Source organism: Sciurus carolinensis, chromosome 3, assembly GCF_902686445.1.
Source record: "Sciurus carolinensis chromosome 3, mSciCar1.2, whole genome shotgun sequence".
Lineage (NCBI taxonomy): Eukaryota > Metazoa > Chordata > Mammalia > Rodentia > Sciuridae > Sciurus > Sciurus carolinensis.
Genome location: NC_062215.1, coordinates 26,277,452 through 26,304,633, shown reverse-complemented (window position 1 = coordinate 26,304,633; position 27,182 = coordinate 26,277,452). Strand labels below are relative to the sequence as shown.

The following is a 27,182-nucleotide window of genomic DNA, read 5'->3' as shown; positions in this document are numbered from 1 at the left end:
CCCTTCATCCTTCGCCGACAGTCAGATGCCCAGGCCCACAGACCCTGCCAGTGGGACTGCTATCCTCCGCACCCCTCACTCTGCCGGCTGGCCTGACTTGGGGCCCTGCTGCCTCTGATTTGAACAATAGAAGTAGCCTCCAGGCCCCTCCCCATGCAACTTGCACCTACTGAAGCTCTGGCTTCCTTCAACACTGCTGGGCTGGACTCATGTCACCGTCACCATCACCATCACTGTCAATGTCACCCCTACCCCTCTTGCCATACCACCAGGTGCATTTATCCGTCAGGCTTCTAGAAGGTCCCCTCATTCTTCCACTTGGACCTCTCTGCTCCTGCCCCCAGCTATCAATTCCACTCATCCCTCCAGGTCCCTCTCTAAAGCCACCTTCTTCACAAAGACCTTTCAAGTCCCTGACCTGGGTGTGAGCACCTCTCCTCCATCCCCAGAAGGGCCCTTTATGGCATTTGGCACCAGTGATCCATGGGAAAGAATGACTTTTCCACTAGAACCCACACTTCCCGGGGTCTCTGGCTCTGCTCCCCAGTCCCCTGGTGTGGTATAATTTTCTTCTAGTGTGCTGTGCTCAGGTGGGACTGGGGAAGCCTGGAGCCAAAGCATGCCTGAAGGCACCCTGCAACCAGGTGTCCCCGCAACAGTGTCCTTCCAGCTGCCACGCCCGAGCCTCCCAGTGGGGGGCTAGGTCAGCTGCCAAAGGACTGTTCCCCTAAGGCTTGCTTTTCCTCCTAGCCCCAAACTCCTCTACCTGGAAGCCAAGGGACAGGTTTGGGTGGAAGATGTCTATGAACCCTTGCCCTCGAAAGCCACACTTGGGGTATCTGCATGTGTGTGTGTTCTGGGGAGAGAGTTTCCCAATTTTCAGTAGAATTGAAAAGTAGCCTGTGACTCCCTGAAAAAACTGAGACCTGGCCAGGCCTAGTGGCACACACTAGTCATAATCCTAGCAGAGCCTGAGGCAGGAGGATTGCAAGTTCGAGGCTAGCCTCAGCAACTTAGGCCCTAAGCAACTTGCAAGACCCTATCTCAAAATTAAAAATATATATGTTTAAAAAGAGCTGGGGCTGGGGCTCAGGGCTCAGTGGTGGAGTGCCTGGGGTTCAATCCCCAGTGCAAAAAAAAAAAAAAAAAAATTGAGACCTACCACATCTGGGTCCCCCCGCCCTACCTCCAGCTTTCCTGGCAGTGAACAGACAACCTCATTTATAAATAGAAACCTCTGGACATGTATCTGGAGTGACAAGATGGGCCCAGAATCTGAGCAGTGAGAGAACCGTCCCCTGCCCTGTCCTCTCCTGGCCTGCAAGATCATCTACCTTGGACCCTTCCTTCCTCTGTTCATCTTTCTTCTAGAATACAAGGTTAGCACCTGTACCCCTGCTATGACTCAGAGCCAGAAAGGGGAAGATTAGGAAGTGCCTGAGTCCCCAAGACCCCATCCTGCACCCTCCTATATTCCTAGAAGGGACTGGCCCCAGTAAAGCCCCAGGTGGGAGACAGATCCTAAGACCACTTCTTTTCTGAGCCCAGTGGACATGGCACCAGAATGCCGCCTAGCCCGAACCTGCTTAAGCCTCATGCTTCAACCCCAGACAGAAACCTGACAGTTATCCTGGCTGCTCTCTCCCCGTCGATAGCCAATTGGGGCTGAGTCTGCAGGTTCAACTGCCTATTACCTCCCCCCACTGCTTCCTCTCCATCTCCAGAGAAAAAGATAAAGTATGAACTGCCTGGACCACTTCAGTAGTCTCTTCCTTGGCCCCCTGCCTTCCTCTTCCCTCCTTTCCTTCTACTCCCCACATAGCTTCCAGAGCACTTTTGATGTTTGACCTGCTTAAATCTTTGTAGAGAACCTATCATCTACCCAGAGTGGTAGCAATCCCAACGACTTGGGAGGCTGAGGCAGGAGTATCACGGCTTGAGGCCAGCCTCAGCAACTCAGTAAGACCCTGTCTCAAAATAAAAATAAAAAGGGCTGGGGGTGTAGCTCAGTGGCAAAGCACCCCTGCATTCAATCTCCACTTCAGGGAGAGGACATAGCACCTTCAGGATAAAATCCAAACTGCCACCTATGCCTCTCAGGACATGGCCGACTTCCTTCCCATCTCAGCTCTTGTCACTTGTCCATCTGAACTCCCATCTAGTGCCCCACACATTCTGAAGGCTTGTGCTTAGTTTTTGTGTCTGGTGCCACTGGTCTTCCCTGTTCTGTGCCCTATCCTCCTCTCTTCGCTGATTACACCCGACCTGTCCCTCCAACAGCTCCTAGTGCATCTCCTCCCAATTCCCCATCTGGTGACATGTTGGTAGCTGGTGGGGGCATTTACACCCTGGAAATTGATGAACATTATGAATCAAGGTTGGTTTGTCTTTTAAAGCCCTCCTTTAATTAATCAATTAGTTCATTTAATTAATTAATTTTGCAGCGCTGGGGATGGAACCTAGGGTCTAGCACACACTAGACAAGAGCTCTACCACTGAGATGCATTCCCAGTCCCCTTTCTAATTTTATGTTGAGATGAGGTCTTGTTAAATTGCCCAGGTTGGCCTTGAACTTGTAATCCTCTGACCTCAGCCTCCCAAGTAGCTGGGATTACAGGCATGCACCACTACACCCGACTTCTTTTGTTGTTATTTGAGGGCTGGATGCTGAACACTTGCCTGCCTGTCACTGCTTGGTCATGCACAGGGATTGCAGGATGGATGGGTGCCGCGTACTTCCCTGGGAGACTGGGGAACACACCTGTGCTCACCCCACCTCGGTCACAGACTTCCTAAGCCCAATCGTTTTCTTGCTCCTTCCTCCATGTCCTGCATCCCTGTCCCTCTCACCTGTCCCCCTGGGCATACCCGTTCTGCCAGCTCTCTGCCAGTTGGTGGTTAAGGGGCAAAGGAAGCATGGGGCCACCCTTGGAAAGGGTGGGGTGCCACTTGACAAAATGGTGCTCCCTTGGTCAAGAGGCAGGTGGAGAGGGTGGGGGTTGGGGAGCAGATCGTCATCCCTGGCAGGAAATTGGAATGACGGGTGAAGCAGGTGGCAGTGGGAGAGGACAGGACCTAGGGAGGAGGAGAAGGCTGGGGCTCTGTCTCTGGGGACACATAGCAAGCCCCTCTGCAGTGTCCCCCAATCCAATCGATACCAGGATCGATGGACGAGATCACCTCATTAAGAGCACTGCAGGGAGAACAGGAGCCCCGGTTGTGCGCCTGCCTCCGTCATTGCCTCCATCAGATCTGCCGACCTCGGCCTCCCTCCCCCTCCCCCATCTCCCTCAGCTCTTCCTCCTGGAGCCACCTCTCCTGCAGTCAGCTCCATCTGAGTCCCTGTCTCCCCCTCCCTGCCCTGTCTCTGTCCTCCTTTGCATCTGGGTCTCGGTCCCTGTCTTCAGCTCCGTCTCCCCTGTGTCTCTGTGCCTCCATCTGTCTGTGACTCGGTCTTCCCCTCCACATCTCTGCCCCCTTATCTCTGTCTTCTCTGTCCCCCTCCTCCTAGGTCTCCATCTCCTTCCTCTCTCCCCATCTCCCGATAGCCCCCTCTGTGTCCCTGTCTCTCAGCCCCACATGTCTCTTCGCCCCTGTCCCCGGCACCCCCTCCAACCCGCTCAGGGACCCAGATGGCGGGACGTTCACGCTGCAGTGCCTGTGAGCACAGGGCCATGGCAGATTCTGGGGCTTCTTTCAACCCCCGCCCCTGAGCCTGCTGGGCAGCAGTCAGTCATCTGCCCAGCCTGCTGGGGACTCCCACTCGCCCCATGGGACCCTCCTCCCTACACCAGATACTGCTGCCACTGGAGGAGACCTCCCTGCTGCTGAGGTCTTAGGGGGAACTGTGGCTGTCCCTCACTTTCCTCAGGAACTTGGGCAAGGAGATGCTGCAGGCACCCCGACTGATGGCTTTTATTTCCTCTCTGAAGGGGCATCCTTCTTGACATCTAACTGAAAGCCCTCTTGCTGTGGCTTCACATGCCCTCAGTCTGTGTGACTCAGCCTCTTCCCAGTGCAATCAAAGCCTCCATCAGCAAGCATCTGGCTGGGATGGCCTGCTGCCTGCACACCCAGGGGGAACGAGGGAGTCGTGTGCCCCCTGGGGAGGGCAACTGACCATGGCCAGCCCTGGGTGGGGCAAAGAAGAAGGAGGTTCAGGTAAGTGTGGGGAGCCAGGGTCATGGGAGGTTAGGGGCTGCTACCACCTAGGTCCCAGAAGGAGAAAATGCTGGTCCCACCTCGACCTTCCCCACCCACCTGGCAGACCTCAGCACCTCTCCCCAGGAGGCTGGCAGATCTGCATGTGCACACACACCCACGCCCCACGCAGCCCAGACACAACACACCCACCACGGTGCCATGCACGCCCACCTGCTGGCACAGCGGCAGTGTCCTACCCCCTACCTCGCCTCCACAGGGAAGGAACGGGGCAGAGCTGCTGGATGCCAGGCTGTCGAGGCAAGAGGAAGGAGCGCCAGTGTGATAGGGTGGTGACAGGGTTGCATCCCGCCAGATAGGGCAGCTAAAGGTAACGCTGCAGGGCAGAGGTCAGTGAGGCAGAGGGCTTCAGAGTCCCTGTCCACTCTAGCGCAGCCTGCGCCTAACCCAGAATCCTTAACCCAGAATCCTCCTTGCCCGGTGCTTATACCACCACACCAGCCCACCTGCCCTGGCCAGGCCCCACCTGGTCAAGATGTCCCTCCCATGGTGTGCTGCACTGGTTCAGGCCCCTCGTGCCTCTGCCCCTGATGTGGGGAGGTGAATTCCCTCATTCCAAACCAGGGAAGGTGGCCCAGTCCCTCCCTGCTGCCCCAGGGGGCACAAACACCTGGAAGAGGAGAGTAGAGAGAAGGGCACAGAAGGATCCGAGTGCTATGGCACCTGCCCACTGGTCTCTCTTCTTTCCAAGGACCAGCCAAAGCCATGGTCTGGAAGACCACACAGATTAAGGGCAGGGTCTGGGGGAGGAAGCCCAGCCCAGCTGTGAGGCCCCACAGTGCAGCCCAGCATGTATGGGGTGGGGGTCAGTGGGGTCCCGTGAACCCACACTGTCTCTGCAAAGCTCTGAGAGGGAGAACGTACTCCTCCCCTCAGCCCAGATCCCACAGCTCGCAGCCGTCTGCCCCACAGAGGAAGCCTGCTCCCTCTTCCACATGACAGCCCTTCAAATATTTGAAGACAGCTCGCCTGTCCCTGCTGAGCCTCCTCTTCTCCTGACTAAACATCCCGCTTCTCAGAACAAGATCTCAGATACTCTGGTTTCAAGTCGCCTCGCCATGCTGGGTACTCTCATTTACTCAGAGCCAGCCTCCTGATCCCAGGCCAGGCCAAGACTGCCTCCCTGCCCGACCCTGCGTGCCCCCAGCACAGCCACTGCACCCACTCCTCACTCCCACCTGCAAGGTCAGCCCGGCCTCAAATCAGCCACCATAGCCCACTGAACCAGGTGAATGCGGCGGACCCCCCTCAACTGCCCCTGCCTGCTACACCTTCTCCAAAGTCTCAAATGCCTTCCAGGCACCCCTCTTTCCCCACATGCCTATCCCCGTAACGCCTGCCTGCTCTAAGAAGCCTTCCCAAACAGAACACACCCCTGCCTGGGCAACCTCTGCACTCAGAAATCATATGGCACTCACTGTAGCCGCCCTTCAGAGTCCCCACACTTCACTACATGTCCCTCTTCCCCTCCTCCCTGCAGGCTAGCAGCATGGAGAGGAATGGAGCCCAAGAGAGGAACCAAATCCCAGGAGGGGGAAGGGAGCAACAGGCCCTAGAGAGAAGAGGCACAGCTGGCAGGAGCCAGCCTGGCCCACACTCCTACCTGCTCGTGGTACTCGATGCCCATGCTGAGGGTATTGACCAGGATGGCGATCATGATTCCCCGGCCAAAGTACTTGCTGTCCACAATCTTCCGGAAGGTGTCACAAATCAGCCTCCAGAAGGCCAGCACAGAGCCAGGCTCTGTGGCCGGGCCTTGGCTCCGCCGCCGCCGGCTGTGGGGGTCCCGGAGGTCGCCGTGCTGGGCGTCCTGTGTGAACTCATAAACGGCCTCGCTGTCGGAATCAGGCACCTCGTGGTCGGCAGGCTCCAGCTCCCCTGCTCCCGCCCGGGCACAGTAGGGGCAGCTGTCAGGACCACAGGCTCCACTGTCTGCCTTCAGACAAGGACTGGAGATCTTGCAGGAGCTCTGGCAGGCGCCTGGAATAGGAAAGCGGAGGTGGGAGGCAGCAGGGGCTCTGGCCGGGGGCTCCCCTGAAGTTGGCGGAAGCACTAGGTGAGGGAGGAAGGCTGGGGCTGTCAGTGACAAGGATGCTGGGCACTCAGTGGGCCGGGGGTGCTGAAGGCCCTGTGACACAGGCAGTCCTGAACAAAACATAACCTGCATAGCAACAGCACCCCATTGATGGTACTGCCGAGGGTCCTAGGGTTCAGGCAGAGAGGTGGCCTTGATGTCCTCTGTGGTTCTGTATAGCTCCTATTTCCCAGAAGCCTTCAGTAAGAAGCCTGAACCATCTCACCTTTGCAGGGAAGCCAGGCCTGTACCAGCACTGTGCCAAGGGATCGAGAGCTACCCACACACATGCACTCATCCCTACACACCCAGACATGTGCACGTGTGCCCTACAGGTATACACACACACACACGCACTATTGGCACGCCACAATATGCACACACACCAAACACATGTACACATTCACACCCCCCAATGCACACATGCCGGACCCCTGTACACATGTGCACACATACATACCAGAACAAAGCACCCATACCACGTCCAACATCTGTGTGCACACGAACACCAGACGCATGTATTCATGTGTGTCTGGCTGTGGCTGCAGTAAAGCAGTCTGCTGGAGAGGCCACCCCTGTCTGAAGGACCCACCCACAGGTGGTGACTGTCCCACTTCCCCATGACACAGGTGTTCCACCCATCAGACCAGCAGCTCCAAGACCTGCTGCTCCTGCCTGGGGTCTCTCTGCAGAGAGGACTTGAGACTCGGATTGGTAACAGGCCCCTTGACATGGGGCACAGTCACACACCATTTCTCCACTGAGCCTTCGACAAGGAGTAGAGAGTGGGGGCTTCAGAGTTGGGTGGCCCACCCTTCACCCATGGAACAACCTTGGGCAAGCCATGAGATCCCTCCAAGCCTCCTTTATCTCATGCATACATTGGGAGCCCTGTGTAAGCTTAATGTCTGAACTGTCCAGAGGATCAAAAGGGATCTTGTCTTCCAGGCAGGTGACAGGCACACCACAGGGACAACAGTGGTTAAATACTATCACAAACAGTATAGCGCAGAGCACATAGTGGGTGCACATTTCACAACAGCTATTATCATTATGACATAGGCATTACCATCCCCATTTTAACAGATGAGAAAATTAAACTCAAAGAAGTGGTGAGACTGGTTGAAGGTGCCAGCGCCAGGGGAGGCGGAATGGGAATCCGAGCCCTGGTCCTCTGAGTCCGGACCCCTAGTCCACTCTGGGACACCTCCCAGCCCCCGTCCAGCATTCTCACCTGTACTCTGTGTCTCCAGCAGCTTGTGCATGGAGCTGTAGGGCCCGGGTGGGATGTTGAGGCTGGTGAGAGTGGGGGGCCCGGAGCTGGGGGCCACCTCTACTAGTGCCTTCTCCTTCAGCATCTCCGGTGGAGGGCTGGTGTGCACAGTGGGGTACACCTTCCCGCTACCCACAGTCCTGCCTGATGCCTCAGATGGGGACCTGGGAGGGGGCGCCTGGCAGCGGACTGGTTCCAAGTGGCAGTCGGCATGGTAGAAGCTGTGCACAGACTCCGCACCCCCTGGAGGGCCCCCAGAGAGGGTGGGTGTTGAGGGTGGTGGCAGCATGAGCCTGCGGGACCCGTTGGCATCCCTGTCTTGGATCTCTGGGCTGGCCCGGGGGGCCCTGAGTGTCCCGTTGCCCAGGTGGTAGTGGTGGTGGTGGTGGTGGTGATGGTGCACCAGGTGGTGGACGGACAGGCGGCGGTGCGAGCGAGAACAGCTGCCACTGGGTTGGGGCTCCTGACTCCTGAGGGCCGCTGGGCTGCTCAGCAGTCCGGCCCGCACACCCGCAGCCCGAGAGACCTGGGCCAACCTGCGGGCTGCCTTGCGGAGGATGTACACCAGGTACTTGAGCAGCTCCTCGTAGCAGCTGCCAGGCTCAGAGAAGCTAGCCAGGGTGCTGGCGTTAGACAGGAACCTCACGCGCTGCTCCCGCATCAGCTGGCTTTCCCGCTGCTTGGTCTCTGAGAACTGCGTGGCGATCACCACCAGGCACAGGTTGATCATGAAGAAGGAACCCACCTGTAGGGGTGGGGAAAAGGAGGAGGAGATGTCCTGAAGAAAAGAGAACCGCAATGCCAGCCACTGCCACAAACAGAACTTTCTACACGACAGGCATTGGGTGGACTCAATGATTTTTCCAGGATGATCTCATTTTATTCTGACAAGCTTGGGAGATGATATTACTATAAATCTCTCCATCCGAGTGGTAAGGAAATGGAGGCTCAGAGAGGCCAAGGAAGTTGCAGAGCAAGGCTAAGACTTGAAACAAGCCCTGTGAGATTCTAAGGTGTTGCTATGATGATACCCTAGGAGGTTTTTTCCCAAGGTCCCTCCCCCTAGACACACCCACCCTTGGAGACCCTAAGCACCTCTTCCCAGGAGAATAAAGAATGGTATGGACATCAATGCAATATTAGGGACGTGACGCCTTCAAATTGGATTGAGACTTTGAGATTTGTTCACAAGATTCCTACTTCTAGTCCCAATTCTAGCTGTGTGACCTTAGGTGAGATCCTTGACCACAGGGTCTCAATGTCCTCATCTTTATTTTTTATATTTATTTTTTTGCAGTACTGGGGATCGAACCCAGGGCCTTGTCTACCAACTGAGCTATCTCCCCAGCTCTCAATGTCCTCATCTTAAAATCTGGACCACTGGCCTGGCCTGGACCCCTTCTCCCTGTGCCTCTCCCCTCACCTAGTAGGCGAGGGCTGAATCTGGACTCTACAGACAAGTCAGATCGCCACTCCACCATGCCCATTCTCTCCCGGCCCCATCTCCATGCCTCGGTTTCCCCAGGCCCTGGGTAGGCCATTGCTTGGACAATAATCCTGAATGATGGAAATGAATATTTATGGTGACAAAGCAGATTTTTTTTTTCTAAATGGTGTCCTAGTAATTATGATAATTAGCTTCACTAGTGTGATTTCAGAGAGCTGTTTGGAAAGATTTTTAAGGGGATGTGTGGGAGGGTGGAAATGAGGTCCCTTAACCCCCTGTCTGCTACCCCTCCCCAACCAAGCCTGAGGACAGCAGCAATTTTGAGACCAGCTTCCCTGAAGCACCCTCCTTGCCCCCTGAGGTGACGGTCAGAGATGGGAACAGGCCACCAGCCAGGCTTCACCCCAGGCCTAGCCATGCTACAGTTACAGAGGCAGGAGCGGGTGGCCTTGGGGACTTGCTCATTCGCAGGGCCACCCTTTGTTTCTCTCACCAGAAGAGAGTGAATCTTAATCTCTTCCTAAATCTCCATCTGGTTCTATTGTTGGTCTCTTGGTAACATGGAAAAAGAGTTGGACTTGGAGTTGAGACCCTGGAGTTCAATTCTCAGCTCCAGTCCTTATTTCCTACGTGATCTGGACCTGGTGACCAAACTACTGGGACTCTCAGTTCTCCCTTAGGGGTTGGAGATCACCATTCTGCACCAGGCACCCCATAGGAGCCTATGAATATCCAGCAGGCAGCAGATGTTACAAAATACTTTAGTAATGCTGCTCCACCCAGCACGATTAAGCTACAGCTTAGGCAAAGCACAAGGTGAAGACAGATAAATGAGGACAGCTCAGTGTCCTCATCTGTAAATTGAAGAGGTAACAAGATCACAGTGAGAATTAAATGCCCAGCAAACAGAAGTACTGAGAGCAGGGGCCTGCACACAGTAAGTGCTCAATAAATATCAGCTATAAGTAGAAGCAATAGAATTATTAACTATGAATGGTAGCGATTAAACCTATTAAATATTGCTGGTTTTGCCTGTCTTCTGTCTTTGCAAAGTCTTGGAATTTCCGAACTGGGAGAACAAGAGATCACACAGTGTTTCTCAACACGGATTAGAATTTGGGGTAGAACAATTCTTTGGAAATATTTTAGGATGCTTAGCATCTTTCCCCTCCCCTCAGCAAAATGCCAGTGGTGTTTCCCTAGTCCTCCTAAAAGACAGAACCACACTTTTCCATTTCCAAATGCCCCTGAGGAGCCATATTCCTAGGTGAAATTCATCTGCTTTATCCACGAAGACTCAGAAGCCCAGGCTGGGGTTGGGAGCCTCCTGGAGAATGATTTGCCCAAGGTCATAAGAGTAGAAAGTGGTAGAATCAGGCCTTGACCTTGGATTCCTCCTGACTCCTCATCAGGTATCCTTTCCACCACAAGACAGATGCCTTCTCTATGGGACTTGTCCTAAGAGCGAAGAACTTCAGACCAAGCAAGCCTTCCCCTCTCTGGTCGTCCCCACCTGTACCCAGCATCTACCATGCCCATGGGAGCCAGAGGGGTCACTCACGATGATGAGGAGGATGAAGTAGATGAAGTTGTAGAAGGAATGAGCATCCATCACAAAGTACATGATGTCGACCCAGCCCTCCAGAGTGATGACCTGGGGAAGCCAAGAGGGACAGGGTGACTCTAGGCCCACTAAAGCCTCCTCCAGCCTCCTCCAGAGGCCTGGGCACCCACTCCAATTCCAAAAGCAACCACTCTCAGGCTGCACCACGTGCTGGCGCTGGCTTCTAGGAACCGTCCCAGGACCCTAGTAGCCCCACCTGGAAGATGGCAATCCAGGCGTAGCCAATGTTGTCAAAGTTGATGGCGCCCTTGAAGGGGTTGTGCTCGCCAGCCGAGCAGTTGGTGTAATACTGATTCCAGTTGACACAGGTGGTGTTGCTGGAGCTGTTGTAGGCCTCATAGTCCAGACCACAGGGCGGGCCGCCGCCGCCCTCCCCGCGCAGCGTGGGCACGCTCCTACAGGACCGCATGCCGTTCTCCCGGGGCTGGGAGCAGATGAAGGGACTCTCGTCTTCATTCTCTGTCTGGTAGTAGGGCTCCAGGTCCACACTCAGGGGACTGCAGGATGGGGACAGCCACAGGGATGAGGCTGAGGAGTGGGCTTCCCCATGGAGGGGGCCAGGAAAGGAGAGCCGGTGTGGGTATATGGAGGCATGCAGGGCGCAGACCTGAGAGTGGGAGAGGGACCGGGCAGGGGCAGTATTTGTGGGTGGAGGATGCCAGGAGGGTGAGGGCTGAATCAGGAACTGCAAGAGTCAGGTGCTAGAGGGTAACGTCCTGGAACAGGGGTTTTTAAACTTTGCTGCACGTCAGGACCACTGGAGGAATTTATGAAATTCTCATATCCAAGCCAAATCCCAGTCCAATGTGATTCAAATTTCTGGGGTGGGTCCCCAGCCATCAGGAACTTTGAAAACTCTCCAGGTGATTCCGATGTGTAGCCAAGTGTGAGAATCAGATGTGTCTCAGATATGACAACAGGTTGATGGCAGTAGGAAGCCAGGGAATGGGGGAGGTTCTAGCCCCACAGTCACTCCCAGGTCACCCTCCTACCCTGTCCACCACTCACAGGCTGAAATTCTCAGGGAGGAAGCATCGGTTTCGAAGCAGCCCTGCCCACAGCTGGACACCAACGATGCCGAAGATGAAGAAGACGAAGAAGCAGAGCAGCAGGACGTTGCCCAGCATGGGCAAGGTGTCCAGCAGCAACGTGACAAGGATGCGCATGCCTGTAGGGGCAGAAGCCACGCTGGGGACACCAGGCTGGCCGAGCTAGGCTGACTGCCAAGGGCCTGGCAGCATTCCCAGAGGGGCCCACTGAGGACTCTGAGGCTGAGGTGGCCTGCCTCCAACTGGAGGGAAGACCGACAGCCACCTCTAACTCCCTGAAGAGCCCCTGCAGCCCCTAACCCACATGAACCTGTGCACAGTACCACCACCGATGAGCCGGAGTAACTGTGGCTTCCAAAGCACTCTCACGCTCTGAGTTCCACCTCACTCTCCCAACATCACCCTGGGGCGGATGATATCACCCCCAATTTACAGATGAGAAGTCTGAGGCTCACTGAAGTGATGTGGCTTGCTCAGGATCAGAGCTGCTAAATGTAGGTGCCAGAACTTAAATTTAGGCTCTGTGCTTCCAAATCCTGCTCCCCAACACAGACACGCACCTCCCACTTCCTTCTCTCACTAGACACAGTCACCTGACCTTTGTAAGTTACTGCCACTGGGGTCATTGGGTAACGGCAGAGAGTTCCAGGAGGGACATTAGCAGGCAGGGATTTTACGTTGAGAGCTGGCTGCTCAGCGGGAGTCTGAACATCATCAGGTTTCTGAAGCCCCCAGCCCTGAGGCTGTCCCTTGCTTGATCCAGATCCTCAAATCAGGACCCAAAGAGACACAGCCCTGTTTTCTCAGGAGCCCATCACTTAGCAAATTCCCCCAAGGAAAGTCACTGCAACCCCTTCCCATGAAGCCCTGTTAGGGATCTTGCCCCCTCCTCACTCCAGGTCTAGGACTCAGCAACTGGTCCAGTCTGAACCAGCCCTCAAGTCAGCAAGCCTTTGTCAAGCAGGAGGACCTCTAGTAGCTGATTCTGGCCCCCAAAGTGCTGCTAGGGCCCCCAGGCCTTCCAGGACAAAGCTGATATGCAGCAGCAGCTCACTAACCCTCACGGTGCCTGCAGTTGCCCTGCCCCCGCCCCACCCTTCTGGTCTTCTCGCTCAGTCCTTCTCCCCCTTTGCTCCTCCCATCCCCCTCCCGCTCCTCTGCTCCTCGGAGCTCTAACTGAGATCAATTCCTCAGGGTTTGCATTAAGGGAATTACACCATGGTTAGACAGAGGCCTATCAATCTGCCAGCCAGCACCTGGGGCGGAGAAGAGGCGGGCACGCCCCTCTTCTGGAGCTCCTGTTAACACCACACACATCAGAACCCCCTCCCAGGACACACACAGCATCTCTGCCCTCGCAGAGGCAGCCGCATAACACACACACACACACACACACACACACACACACACACGGCTGTTGTTACATCAGTATGTCAGACACACAGTTGGGCACAGAGCCCCATAAACATGCTCCCCCAACCCCCACTCAGGGACCATCTGCAGCTTGTGTAGGTTGGGGAGTTGCAAAGGGGGCCTGAGCAGAGGTGGGGGGGCAGCACGTTGGGGAGCTAGAGCTGCCAAACCTTCTCTGGCTCCAGAAACCAATGCGGTTTAATTTAGATAATGGTCCCGGCAGTCACTGCAATGAGTTGGAAGGGGGTAGGAAGGGGGAAGGGGATGCAGCCAGAGCCGGGAGGCTGAGGCGTGGAGTGGCCTTGTCTTGCGAGAAGTCACGTTCAGTGTAGCCAGTGTGGTCTCCCCACTGAGAACCAGGTTGTGTGAGGATATTCTGGCCAGAAAAGGACAGTAGCACTTGGTACCCCCTTCTCCTGGCCTATCACCTGTTCCCACCCACCCTTATTCCCTGGAAAGGGTCATCTGAAATGTTTCTGAAATTCTGACCCAAAACCAGGGTAAAATGCGAGGGCAGGGGGGCCTCCCAGGGTCACAGCCAGGGTCAGGGATCTGCTTGGCTCCAGTGACCCCAGCTTCTTGCTGAGCTCGGCTCTGTGTGGCCTCAAGTGGTCAGGTGAGGATGCAGTGGTAGGGGTGGGGCCTGAGATTGCTACTTTTCCTCTTGGGGCTCTGTCCAGGGGCTGAGAGCCGAGGGGTCACTCACTGGGCACCCGGTTAATGGCCCTGAGCGGTCGCAGCACACGGACTGTCCTGACAGCTGAGAAGCTGACGTTCTGCAGGTCCAGTGAATACTCCAGCATCCTGCAGGGAGGGGCCCAGAGGGAGGCCCTTTGAGTCTGAGGCCACCACAGTGTCAAAAGAGGTCAATGAAGAATCCCGCTATGGGGGCAGTGGGATGACCTGGGGCTCCTCCCTTTCCTCCTCTGAGGACCCTGAAGATTAGCTCTATGTCTGGGGAGTAGGGCCACCCCCAAGCAAGGAAAGACCCCCCCACACCCACAGAGAAGGCAGAAACAGGAAGAAGACCATGGAATGCAGAAAAGTACAGACCAGTGAGCTTGGGCAGGACAGGCTTGGCCCCTGAATGGATTTCAGGGAGGAAGCAGAGCTGCAACTGGGCCAGGGTGGGGGCCAGGGGCCCTTGGGAAGGCACCGAGCTGATCCATTGCTCTCCAACCCCCAACCCAGGCCCTTACCCCGCAATGACGATGAAAAAGTCAAGCCGGTTCCAAGTGTCTCCCAGGTAACACTTCTTCCCAAAGATGCCCAAGGCCACCATCTTCACCACCATTTCCACAGCGAAGAAGGCAAAGATGAAGTCATCAAAGGCCTGATGTGTGGGGACAAGAGGCTGCTGAAACTGAGAAGGGGATAGGGGAATACGCCCACCACCACCCAGCCCCCAACAGTTGGGTCAGGGCCTCTTGCAGAAAAGGAGCCTGGGCATTTATGATCAGGAGCTGCCTACACACACACACTCACACAAAACACACACACTCACCTGCAGGATCCGGCAGCGCTGGGAGTCACAGGCGATGTCCTCACAGGGCCGGAACATGCCCAGGGTCACACAGTTGAGAAGAATGACCAACATGCTGATACGCTCAAACCAGGTATCGGGTGTCAAGGAAACAGCTGCTAGGGCTGGAGCCGAAGCTATCCCCCAGTCTGCCCTAACACCTGTGCCTGCAACCTCCCAAGCCCACTCGAGATGCAACCAGGTACGGGAGGGCCCTGGTTCACCTTGGTCATCTTTCCTCTCTGGACCCAGCTTCCTCATCTGTAAAGTAAGAAAAGCCATAAATACCCTGACTATTTGCACAAGCCATTTGGGGAATAGAATTAATCGTGTTTGTGGAAATGCCAGACACCATGAGTTTGCAGCTGAATCTGATCCTATTCTCTCCACCTCACAGGGTAGATGTGAGAAGCAAGTGAGATAATGTATGTGAAAGTGTTACACAAACCTAAAGTCGGATTATGTCTGTCTTACAGTTTACCAAGCACTTTCACACAATGCCACAGTTGACTCTCACAACAGCCCCACGAGGCATCCAAGGTAGATCATTTTATTCCCCAGAACCTAAGGAAACTGAGTCCCAGAGAGCCAGAGTCATGCTGACATCATTCAAGAAGCCAGAACAGCACAGGTTTCTACTCTCTTGATCTAGAATGCCATCCGTCCTCTGAACACCATAGCTGCTGGCAGGCAGGAAAGGGGCTGTCTGATTGTCCTGGTACCCGGCAGGTAAGAAGATCCACAGCTGCAGCCCCTTTGCCACAGAACCAGAACCCAAGGTTCAAAGCCTCAGTCACATTCATGCATTTCAACCCCAAGCCATGTCAGACACCGAGCTCAGTCGAAACCCGGCTCAGTCCCCAAAGTGGCCCCTGATGCCCTCACACATTCTCCTGTCTTCCAGCCCAGACAAAAACAGCAGGCGGGAGGGGAGTTCTTTCTAAACCCTGCGTATTTCTGTGTAGTGGGCCCTATCGAGGGGCTCCCTTTCAACCCATCAGTAGGAGAATATACAAGATGGCCTCTGGACCTTAGAAGGTGCCAGGCCCCAGACACACAGATAAATGACCAAGCAGTCTACTTTTCTGATGGAAAATATGAGCAGGGGTTGGGGGCAGGACAAAGAGGTTAGAAACAAACACAGAGTTGGAGGTGAGGAGAGGAGATAGCCCAGGGAATGGAGGTAGATGGGGATCGTGATACCCTATGTCAGACTCAGAAGAGCACAGGCTCATAGAACGTTCCTGTCTGAACCCTAGTTCTAGAATGAGAAGGCTTCAGCGAGGCATGAAGAGACCAGCAGGAATGTCCAGGCACCCGAGGGCCTTCCTCCAAGCTGATCCCAGCCTTATCCCATCTTTGTCCTGAATCTCCAGCCATGCCCGCACCCAAGGCTAATGACTCCTGCAGCCCTCCTATCCCCTCTTCTGTCACTCAGGCTCTTTTCTCTCAGATACACATGCCTGTCCACCACCTGTCCCTGGTACCCTAGGACTCCCATTAAGACATTGCAATTTCCTTAAACTCCACCCCTTTATAAGAATGAGAGTTAAAAAACAAAGACAGCTCTAGGTTTTGGGGGTAGGTAGATGGGAGAATTTTTTTTTTTAAATGATCCGTTTCCATGGAGTTGTTTTCCTGAGTAGAGTCAGAGCCCAATGGATCTCACCCCAGAATGAGGGTCAGCCAGAGGTCACTGCGGAAAAGGGGGATAGGGAGGGAGCCATCATTTGGAAAGGAAAAGGCTCAATTAACCTCAATAACTTGTCTGAGTTCCCCAAGCTAGTCCCTTCCTCTCCTCTGCAGGAGAGGAGGGGTCTGGGAGGGGCCCATGGGAACAAATGTGCCTGCATAAGAGAGAGTGGATTGACTGCTTAGGAAGAGGGGCTCCTGGGACATCTGTTTGGACCCTTCTAATGTCAGCAACTCCAACCATATTAAGTCATTCACGCACTTGACTCTTCTCCCTAGATAGGTCGTGGGCTCCTGGTGGGCAGGGGCACTCCCCTACATCTCTATGTCCCGATCCAGGGCTTAGTGTAGTACCTGGCACTTATCAGATGATCAGTGCATGGGAAGAATGAATGAATGAATGAATGAATGAATGAATGAACCAATCACTCAATCAGTGAGTCCGCCTGTCTAGAGGCCAGATGTGTCTCTCCATTCATGTTCTCCTGTCCCATTTCCCTCAATAGTGGATGGACTGATTTTAACTATGGGGGTCAGGGCAGAGCTGACCTCACAGAGGAACTGCCCCTTCTTCTGTTCCCAAGATACAGGTTCAGACCTAGGCCTCTTATACATGGAATCTGCATTCAAACAACACTACATCTAGTTCTTAAGTGTAGAAGTCTTCTCAAGGGTCCCCTTGGCAATTTGGCCTGTTCCCAGGGAATTCTGCCTGGCTCTCCACCTCTCTCCTTCACTGTAGATGAGTGTAAATGGACAGGGACGAGAACAAGGCTCAGGAAAATTAGGGACAATCTGAATAGAAGAATAATTAATGGGGGGGGGTGTCTTTCACCCTTCTCAGGATGGAACTTGTTTCCTTGGGAACATGGCAGTATGTCACTGTGTGATGTTCTGTTGCCATAACAACAGAAGGATGTGTCACCAGGTGGTGTGGATTTGTTGCCATGGTAATTAAAGAGCCCCCCTCACACATGATTTCCCCTTACCCAGGCTGACTGTCTTGTCTTCATGAAGGAAAGAGGAAATGGGGAGACCCACAGGTTATCAGGTTGGGGGAAACCATGTGACAGATTCCCATGGTAACCAAGGGAACGGGGGACACTGGTTGCCATAGTGACTATGAGAGACCTGTGCAGTCACATGTCTAGTGTTGCTATGGTGACTGTCCGGGCTGGAGTGGATCCCAAAGGGTGGGGGGAAGAGGGAGGAGGATCTTTCTTCTCCCCACAACCCACCATCAAAAGCAAAGAAAAAGGAAATGGCAAGAGAGACAGCCCACTTCCATCCCTCCTCCTCCTCTCCCTCCCGGGAGAAAGAAGTAGAGCATGATATCTCCACTAACGAGTCTTCTCTGTGGGGCTTTATCTAAAGAGTGCCCTTGCCAACCTTGGCAGCAGTTGTAGGGGTGAAGGGGGTGGGCTGGGGTGCCTCCAGAGGTACAGGGCTCCAGGCATGAGCTGAGAAGGGAAGCGAGCCCTCAAACTGCCTCATTCCCTCCTAGGAGTCTGGAAATATGAGACTGAGGAACATTGAGGAGGAAATGGGCCTGGACCCAGGAACCCTGGCCATCTTGTAAGAGTTGGGGAAGTGGGATGGGGACCAGTCTTTGCCCCATCCGTCCCGAAGAGGATAGTATCCTCTGGATTCAGGACTCCCTACAGAGGACAAGGGATAACAAGTTCGCTTGTTGGCTTGCTCCAGGGAGGCAGAAAGGGGGATTCCCCCAGTTGAGCACCCCCTCCTGCAAGCCTGTTTCCCTGTGTGCCCCCCAGCTCCAGTGTGTGGGTGTGTAGGGAGAGAGGTTTCCAGCTGAACCAAAAACTGAAGCCGGCAGAAAGGCAGCCGGCCCCACCCAGAGACAGAGACGTGAGACAGAGACACAAGGAGAGACAGCCACCGGAATCTTTGGGAGGGGAAATGGGCCAGAAATCTGATTCAAACGTCTGTGACTCTCTGTGTGTGTATGTGTGCGCGTGCGTGCACATGCCTGCGTGTGTGAGCAGTGTGTCTGTCGCCATCCTGGCCGAGGCGGGCAGGGCGGGGTGAGAGCTGGGGCGGGAGCAGGGGAGGGGTGGGGGGGGCAGTGTGGCGGGGGTTATCCCAGGAATGGCTCCAACTGGCACTCGGGGTGACAGGGAGTCCCTCAGCAGTGTGGTGGAGCAGAGTGGGTGGTAAGGAATGTGTGTGACCCAGAGGGAAGGTGGGCCGAGGACAGAGAGAGTACCAAGGGGTGCTCTGCCCCCAATACCACTCACCTCCTCAGCCCCAGCCCCTTTTTCCCCAGAATCCCCTTTGGAGAGCCTAGAGTTTAGAAATGGTAAGAAGGCATTGGTAGAAGATAAGAAGACCCCCCGGCCCCCACTGGCCCCCCAGCATTCCTCCACCCCCACTTCCTCTGAGGACCAAATAGAGAATCCTCCCTAGGTAAGAGAAACAGGCAGACTTGGGGCACTGGGACAATGTCAAAGAAGACTCCAGAAATTCCTGGGGCCCCCTCCCTGCTAGAGACACACACTCAGACACACACAGTGACGCAGTCACACACACTCACATTCACTTCTGGAAGCCATTAGGGCTCCTGCCATTCAGGCCTTCCCCTTCTCCTACCCCCACTCCTGGCAGGCTCCCCTCTCCCCCTCTGGCCCCCTCCCACTCCCCCTCTCTCAGCATCCCAAATGCCAGCCTGTGATTTCCAAATGAGAAAAAGCTGTGCTGGGCTCTGAGCTTGGAGAAACTCCTACACAAACTTCCAGATGTGACACAACAGCCGGAGAGGGAATGCTCAGGATCTCCTTCCCGGGAGGGGAAATGCACGCCCTCACACTTGAAGAAACACACACTGGAAAGGCCAACACTCCCCTATAACCTGAGAAGCTGGAGCCTTTCTGCCTCTGGGTTGACCGAGCCAGTATCCCTGCTTTCCTCAACACCAAAACACATACTTCTGAGCCCCTCTTCCTTTCACTGCCCTTCCACCGTCCCCAACACACACACACACACACACACACACACACACACACACACACACAGAGTTTCCTACCTGCATCTAGATCTCTCTAGGAAACCTGGTCTCTGAAGGAGGTTGAGAGGGAAGGGGCCAAGAAGAATGTGCCAAGAAAAGGCTAACTAGCTTCAGTCGGTTGGTGGGTGTGGGGGTGGAGGATGTGTCCTTATGTCCCTCAGGCTCAGAGGTGCATGGGGAATCTCCTAGAGAAAAGGAGGCTTCATGGATACCAAAAAGAAAAAAAGGGGGAAGGCTGAGGCCCAAGAGGCAATTCAGAGCCCCTCTGTAAGTGAAAACACAGGTTCCCCTTGGCACTCGGGTAGGATGGGAGCAGTGGGGACATGGCTTAGGCAGTACCCTTGCCAAGAAATTGTTCTCAACACTCTCAGCCAACTGAGGCTCAGCTACTGATCCAGATCTAGTGATGTGGGTGCCCCACACTTCACACTACCACTTCCCAGAGTCTGCCTGCTCTCCCACCCTCCAGGTGAGCACTGGGCTCCCACCTCTCTTTCCTCATCCCAACCCTTGCCACTTGTCCCCTTCCAGTAAGGCATCTGCTGCAGACCCTCCACTACACCTGGAGACAGAGCAGGTGACCAGAGATACTAGCCAAGAGGTCTATTGGGGGTTGGGGATGAGAGCAGGAAGAGGGAGAGGAGCTCTCTGGGCCTCCCCGGAGACCACTGAGAAGAAGGAGATAGGGACTGGTGGTTTTTCCATTCACAGAGGGGCTGGGCAGTTAAGGCCAGAAAGGAGGGATTCTCAGCTCCCATCCTTCTCAGCAACATTCTTTTCCTCTTTCCATCTCTGCTACAGAAAAAGGGGCCTGGGGATGGGGGCTCACAGCTCAAGATGTGCCTATTCAGCAGGACCACACACCTCTGAGGCCCCCACTTCCCTTTTTCTGCATCTCAGACAGAAAGGAAGAGAGGTAGGGGATAGAGAAAGGACGTGATGAGGGGAGCTTCCCAAAGACCCACGAGTGTAGAGCATGGGGGTGGGGGACCCAAGCTCACATCCTGATTTGCGCACTAGAGGCAGCAGAGCTGCAGAGAGTGAGGGCGGCACCAGGCTTCCTGCACCCCCTTCCCCAAAGCAGAGTCCCGCCTGGACTCTCAGGGGCTACAAGGGAGACCTGGGGTCTCCCACCCTGAGTCGCAAAGAACCTCAGAGCTGGCAGGAAGGAACCAGGGGAAGCAATCACGACCTGGGATGGCAGCACAAACCCCCCACCCCATCCACCTTTCCCAGGAGCGCGGAGCCAGGCATTAGTCAAGCAGCGCTTTGTGTCATCCATTGAGAAGGCTGGGGGCAGGGGGGTACTCCCCCACCACTCCAGACTAGGCAGAGGCTAGGGTGCAGTGCTAAATCCATCCACCTGGAATGTGGGGCATGCATCCTCCAAACCTGTCCACAGAGAGAGTAGACAGTGGGGTAGTAGACCCAAGTCTTCCTTAGCAAACACTGGTAACCTCACTGTCCCCCCAATACTTTCACAAGGCTGTGGTCTCCTATACCTGCTCTGCCATTAGCTGAAGCACTCTATTTGTGAAAGGGGAGGGGTAACTTGGACTAGCTTAATCCCATCCCCCAGTTACCAAAGCTCTTGCCAGTCTTTCCCTCTACAAGAAAAAATCCAGTACAAAACTCCCCAACCCAGCCTTAAGCACTCCGCATCAAATAAAGAATTGGGGTGGAGGGAGGCACTCCCGGCATTGGGCTCCAGCTGAAAGGGGCTCCAGTCCAGCTCTGGGGGCAGACGGCTCCCCCTCCACCACATCTTGTTCTCATTCTGCACCCCTGACATCAGCCGCCGCCGGAATCTCCTTGTTGTGCCTCCAACCCGCGGGGTGAGGGGGTTGGGGGGAAAAGACCTGGTCCCCGCCCCCCAACACCTCTCTCTGGGTCAGTAAAATCCTCAGCCTCAAGGACCAGGCAGGGGGATTAGACCCTAGAATTCGCCGCAAACTTTGGGGCGGGGGCAGGAGGAAAACCCAGGAGATTGCGGTCTCCCCTCCTCCGTCCCCGCAGCTTCCTCCCCACCCCTGCCCCCAAACTCGGAAACCAAACCCTGCTCGCTAACCCGCGGCTGGCGGAGTAGAGCGCCCAGGCTCCTAAAGCTTCCCACATCTGGAGGATGACGACCCTCCTCTACCCACATCTGGAGAGCATCCAGCTGTGAACCAGCGGGGCACGTCTCCTCTCTTTTCTTGGCCTGGATCCCAAACCCCCAAGGAGGACTGAGGTGTGCGTACGGAGGTGGGGCTCGCCTGGGGCTATCAACCAGACCTGCTCCGGTCTCTGCTCCCACTCTGACGCCCCCTCCCCCCAGCTGCCCCTCTCAACTGTTCACCCTTTGGGCTCACTTCTCCTACTCACCTGGCTTTTGGTCCCCTCGAGCGGTGCGACCCGCCCCCCTGCGGACCCCCTAGCCCGGCCCGTCGTGCCCCGAAGGATATGGGTTACAGACCGTGCGGAGACACCAGCTCCGCGGGCGGCTGTCCTGGCTCAAGTAGAAGAAAACCACCGGGGCCAGAGCCGGGTACGGCAGCCCCTCCGCCTCGGAGTCCGCGCTGCCTGGGTCCTTTTCCGCAGACCCCGGCCCCGGCTGGCCCCCGGACCCTGACAGGTCGTTGAACCGCATGAAGCTCCGGGGCTGTCCCGACTCCTCAGTGCCCGCTCCATCCTCTTCCTCATCCATCCTCTGACCAGCCGGGCCCCGGGGGGTCCGGAGAGGGGCGAGAGGCGCCCCTCAGAGGAGGTGTCCTCACGCAAGCGGGGGGCCCCGGCGGGGGCGCATCTGGGGGGCTCTAGGGCGCAGGCTGAGCCCCCGGGAGGGCCAGTTCAGCCCAGCTCCCCCTGCCCGCAGGGGCATGCTGCCCGCGGGGCGCCGGGTCGCAGGGAAGCCCCGCCTGGCGAGAGTCCCGCTTTCCCTGGGTCCCCGGGTCCCCCGGGCCAGCCGACCGGCTCCCCCTCACTTTGTTCTGGCTTCTTCGCTTCGCGCCCAGGCTCCGGTCGCCCGAATCGGCGCTACCTTCGGTAAAGCGGCCCGAAGATGGGGAGAAAGAAAGGGGGCGCCCAGTGGAGGGCGGGGGGTCCGGGGAGGGGTGCCCCCTCTTCCCGCAGCGCAGCTGGAGCAGGATCTAAGGGGTCAGCATCGTCCCGGCTCCGCGCCAGCGGCTGCTGGGGGAGGGGAGGAGGGATCTCTTTGGGGGTGGGTTTGGAGCGGGTGGGGGGCGGCTCCTTCCTCCGCCTCGCGGCGGGCTCACAGTCCGGGAGGGGCGGGGAGACCGTGGGGGGCCGTCCCGGGCGGGAGTGGAGGCGGAGATGCCGCCGCCGCCGCAGCCGCCGCGGTGGCTGCCGTTGCCGTAGCTGTCGCCGGCGCCACTGCCTCCTCCTCCGGCAGAGACGCGGAGCGAGCTAGCGAAAGCGGCGGCGAGAAGCCCGGCGCACACCACAGCTGGATCCCTCACTCCAACTTCAAGCCTCGGCCCCGCCTCTCCCCAGCCAAGCTCTAAACCAATCGCCGCGCGCTGCCGGCCCTGAGCCGCGCATCCATTGGTCGGCCGCCGTGGCAGTGCGGGCGGGGGCGCCGGGGGAAACAACCACAGCTGGAATCTGTTTCCCATCCCAAATCCCAGGACCGCCCCTCTCCCCTCCCCTTGCCCCAGGGTCCGCTCCCGAAGGCTGGAGCCAATCAGACGGCTGCCCAGACCGAACCCACTTTCCTATTGGCCGCTAAGGTCTTCGGGACTCCCCTAAAGGGAGCCCCGGGGAATCAGAGTATTGGCGTGGGGTCGTGCTGGGGTATTGCCACATTCCCCCGGCATCCTTTGTTCAGGACCCCGGAATTGGATTGCAGCCAGAGGGCGGAGCTCACCTCTGAGCGGGAGAAAAAGGGATGTGGGAAGCAAGGGGACGGGAGTGTGACCAGGGTCCCAGAGCGAAATCCTGGGTCTCCACCTGGTTAATCGCCCACCTTGTAGTTGAACCCAGGAGTGGGACTAAGAAATGGGAGGGCGGAGCAGGACGTCCCGGGGGTGGGGCGTCAGGCTAGAGGGGCCGGTCTTGGAGAAACAGGCGGAGCCTGAGAAAGACAGAGGTAGGCATGGTCTGGGCGTGGCCTCCATCAAATTGCCTTGGGTTTAGTAGTCCTGCTCCCAGGCTCTTTTCTGAGACTTTGACCCTGACCTCTTAACCCTAACCCTCAGACTCTGACCTCACTTTGACGCTCAAGCTTCATCCCCTGTCCCTAGGGATCCTTTGCCGGGTGTGGACTACACGAAGGGGCTTTGTGCTTGAACACGTAGCCTCAGGTAGGTCGCACCGGAATGCAGAGCCTAGATCTCCAGGCGCAGCGGCAGGGCAGAGCGAGCATCCCCTGTGAAGGGACCTGCGGGGGCCTCGGGTGTATGGAAGGCGGTGGGAGCACAGAGCTGGGTTTCACCATCTAATACTGCAACCCCCCCCCCGCCCCTGTCCCACTCTGTACCTCAAATTTTCCCTCTCAAGCCCCAGTATGGCTTAGGGGAGGGCTGTTCCCAGGACCGAAGCTTCGTGGTGCTGCTCCCTTTACTCACCTCCACTTTTGGGGAGTGGGTCCTCCGGGTCTGTGCTTCTCACGCGCGCACACGCACGCGCAGACCCCAGCCCTCGCCCCGCCTCACCTGAGTTCCAGGCTCAATCAGCTCTAGCTCTCTCCCACCGTCGGCGCATCCCAGAGAGTTGTGGGTACCCAAGAACAGAGCGCCACAGGAGTGCTAGGCGCGTGGGGGAGGGGTAAAGGCCTCGAGGATTAGACGCTGGGTAGCACTTCCCCAACATCTACGGGAGATATACACCCAGGGGCGAAACCCACAGTGTCAGTCAGTTCTCCCTGGAGATCCGAGGCCCTCACACCACTGTAGAGACCCTGAGGGTGGGCAGGCTGACCTCAGGCACCCCTGGACTCCTGCTTTCTTAAGTCTGTGCCACCCATACAGCTCCTGTCCTCCTCTCACCGTGGCGTGGGGGACAGGGGATGTCTCAGGTCCCACCAGCCGGTTGCTGGAGGTCGGGTGAGGAGGGCAGAGCTGCACTTTGCCCGTCGCTGCCTGGTTGCCCCTTTGCCGAATGCGGGCACCGACTTGTGCAAATGAGGCCGGGCTCATTTGCATTTCATGCTAATGAACAGATCCCTTAAGTGCCTATTTCTCCTGGCGGGTGTCTCTGCTCTCATTCCAAGTGTGTGGTGCTGATCTTGAACCCAGGGCCGCCTTCTGGGAGAGGAGGGCTATTTATGACAGGTTCTGATCGTCTGACACATTCTTTCCTCCTGCAGGTCCACAGTCTGGCCTGTTGGCTTGCCCTTCTGGCCAGGGTCAAGAAGCCCCAGGGTTGGCACAAGGAGGTAGGGACTCTCATCACCCAGTGTTTGCAGAAGGGAAAATGAGGTCAGAGAGGCTCACCCAGCCCAATGGTCAGGTTTCTGAAGTGTGCAGGAGGTCCCACACCTTCGTGGATCACCCAAGGCCACTCCTGATCTCTGGGCTGCAGTGTTATTAAAAATTAAAAATAAACCCAGAAAAAGAGGTAGGCACAAACGACCATATGGATAAATTGAGATTGACTTCCCTGGGTCGGGGACCTGGGGGAGACCTGTCGCCTAGAATATCCTTAACCTGAGCACTAGAGAGAATTCTTATATTTAGCCAGTGATGCTAACCAGTTAACCTGAGTGGGTAGGGGAGGAAGAAGGCAAAGGAAGACCTGGAACCATCTTTAACTCCAGCCCTCCAAGTCTCAGCTCTGACGTCACTTTTTTTAGACTGGCTTTCTTTCCGGCAAGTATTTAATGCTATTAAGTGCCAAGGTACTGAGGATACAGTACTGAGCCAGGCAGCAGTCTGCAAGCTCATAATACTGAGTCCAGGCGGGGATTCTATGTTTATATTTGCAATACAGAAATGGTTATCTGAGCTTCTAGGTTCTATGTTACCTGAGGGCAGGGATGATGTCCATTTTGCTCACTAGGTCCCAGTCTAATGTTTGGCATACAATAGGTGCTTAGTAAATTTTTGCAGGCTGAATTTATAACCTCAGGCATGAAGGGGGAAGAAGAGGGACAAGAATTTCCTTTCTTTGGGTCTCAGTTTCCCAAAAAAGAAGTTAGACAAGCAAGCTGAGGCTTAGAGAGATGAAATTACTTAAATGACTACCCAAACCATGATGCCTTGTCTCCGGTGACCCTGACCCACAGCTGCCCCAGAACAGTCATGCTGGCAGAACAGGGAGCACATAAAGGGAAGCCCACAAAGGAAAAGGGATGCTGCAGGGGCTTTCTAATCTCACATCTACCGAGATTTATATTCAGCCTTGCCCTCTTTGGAAATTCAAGGATTCCTGGGAGAACTAACCCTTTAAGGCCCTACCACTTTCCTCTGAATCCATTTACAGGGTCTCACTGCCATGTGTGGGACTGACACCAGGTCAGAGGGAAAGGAGATGCAGAGACAAGACAAGGTGGAAGATACCAGCTGCACTCTCCTTCACAGCATGGCTGGACCTCCCGGAGAAAGAAATGGGGAGAAACCCTGATGTGCTGAGGGCTCTTAGACCAGCTCTTACCCTCTCTGGCTCTTGAAGAGCTATCCATATGAGATGCCGAAGGTACCAGCCTCACCACCTCATTCACGAGGGTCAGTGAGACCACAGTGGCAAGAAGCCTGTGCAAACTGCTCAGACTGTTCCAAAGCCAGGCCTCGGGCTGCCAAAAAAGGCCACCTGTGCCTCAGCATGCTATACCTTCCCTCCCTGCCGCCCCCTGGGCCAGGCTTCACGTGTCCAGCCTTTGACTTCCTGGCATGGCTGACTGGGTTCCAAGGAGAAAGAGACCAGCTGACCTTGTTGGCCATGGCTCTAATCCCCTCCAGATGGGCTGGTGGCTTGCACCAAGGACCAGCTGCCCAGACAGAGCAGACTCTGGTTCTGGTGACCATGTGTGGCTATATGTGACATGTACCAGGGAGTGACTGTCCAGTCACCTGGCTTTTCCCTGCTCCACTCCCCACTGCTGACACCTCTCCCAGAAGTGGCCCCATTCAGGCCTCCTTGTCTCTAGTAGCTTCTTTTGGCTATCAGTATTGCTGGGCTTGGGGCCTAGGAGGATGACCAGACTCAGCAGACCCCGGAAGGCCCAGGGGAAGCTCCCCCCACCCCACCTGTCAGCCATATCACAGCACACCTGCCCTTCCCAAAGCATGCTTCCCAGTCTCCTCCCCTGGTGGGGGTTAGATGGGGTTTCTGGAGTCTGCAAAGATGTGTGTGCCAAGAAGAGGACTCAAGAGCATCTCCCAGCATCTAGGGGGCAGGAGGAGGTCACAGGAAGGCACCAGCTTACTCTGCAGCAGGAAAAACTTAGATAAATTTGAGGAAGGACTTCCAACACAACAGATCCTCAAAAAAAGAGAACTCTTCCTAACTGACTTGCAAAAAGCAAGGGATGAACAATCTAACCTCCTGCCAGAGGCCTCCCTGCCTCCTGGTGAGGTCAGGGCAGGATGGATACCCCAAAAGAAATGTCTTAGTTCTGACAGCAGCTGCTATTGTGCATCAGAGACCATGTGCAGGGCTGCCATTCTGTCAGATAGAAAGTGTCCCCTATCCCTTCCCTGCTCAGAACAAGGGGAGGAGAGGGAGGACTCTTTCCTAACCCTTCTACAGGAGAGGACTGGCTTTCCCCCTCCTGGGCTGGTACATGTTCCTGTCCCAACTCTGGTCCTCTGTACTTAGTTTTAGTCCCCTGACCTCAGTTTCATTCAGGCTCAGTGACCACGGAAGTGGGCAGAATCATTCTGGAAGGTGGGTGGAATGGGAGAA

At 55.9% G+C, this 27,182-nt stretch overlaps 1 protein-coding gene across 30 annotated transcripts in view; it reads right to left on the bottom strand.

Annotated features, from left to right (window-relative positions):
• Cacna1g (calcium voltage-gated channel subunit alpha1 G) overlaps window positions 1-22,766 on the bottom strand; it is a 63,845-nt gene extending 41,079 nt beyond the window's left edge. For 28 of the 30 annotated variants that reach the window (XM_047543685.1, XM_047543692.1, XM_047543703.1 and 25 more), the window contains exons 1-9: window positions 21,785-22,766; window positions 14,606-14,717; window positions 14,301-14,434; window positions 13,808-13,905; window positions 11,648-11,807; window positions 10,836-11,136; window positions 10,577-10,669; window positions 7,530-8,313; window positions 5,825-6,201 (exon numbers count right to left, since the gene is read on the bottom strand). In XM_047543685.1, coding sequence (XP_047399641.1) covers window positions 5,825-6,201; window positions 7,530-8,313; window positions 10,577-10,669; window positions 10,836-11,136; window positions 11,648-11,807; window positions 13,808-13,905; window positions 14,301-14,434; window positions 14,606-14,717; window positions 21,785-22,026 — 2,301 coding nt within the window. In that variant the 5' untranslated portion in view covers window positions 22,027-22,766. The remainder of the gene's footprint in view (window positions 1-5,824; window positions 6,202-7,529; window positions 8,314-10,576; window positions 10,670-10,835; window positions 11,137-11,647; window positions 11,808-13,807; window positions 13,906-14,300; window positions 14,435-14,605; window positions 14,718-21,784) is intronic. The other 2 variants (XM_047543688.1, XM_047543715.1) reach the window with 1 other exon arrangement.
• Between the last annotated feature and the right edge of the window lie 4,416 nt (window positions 22,767-27,182).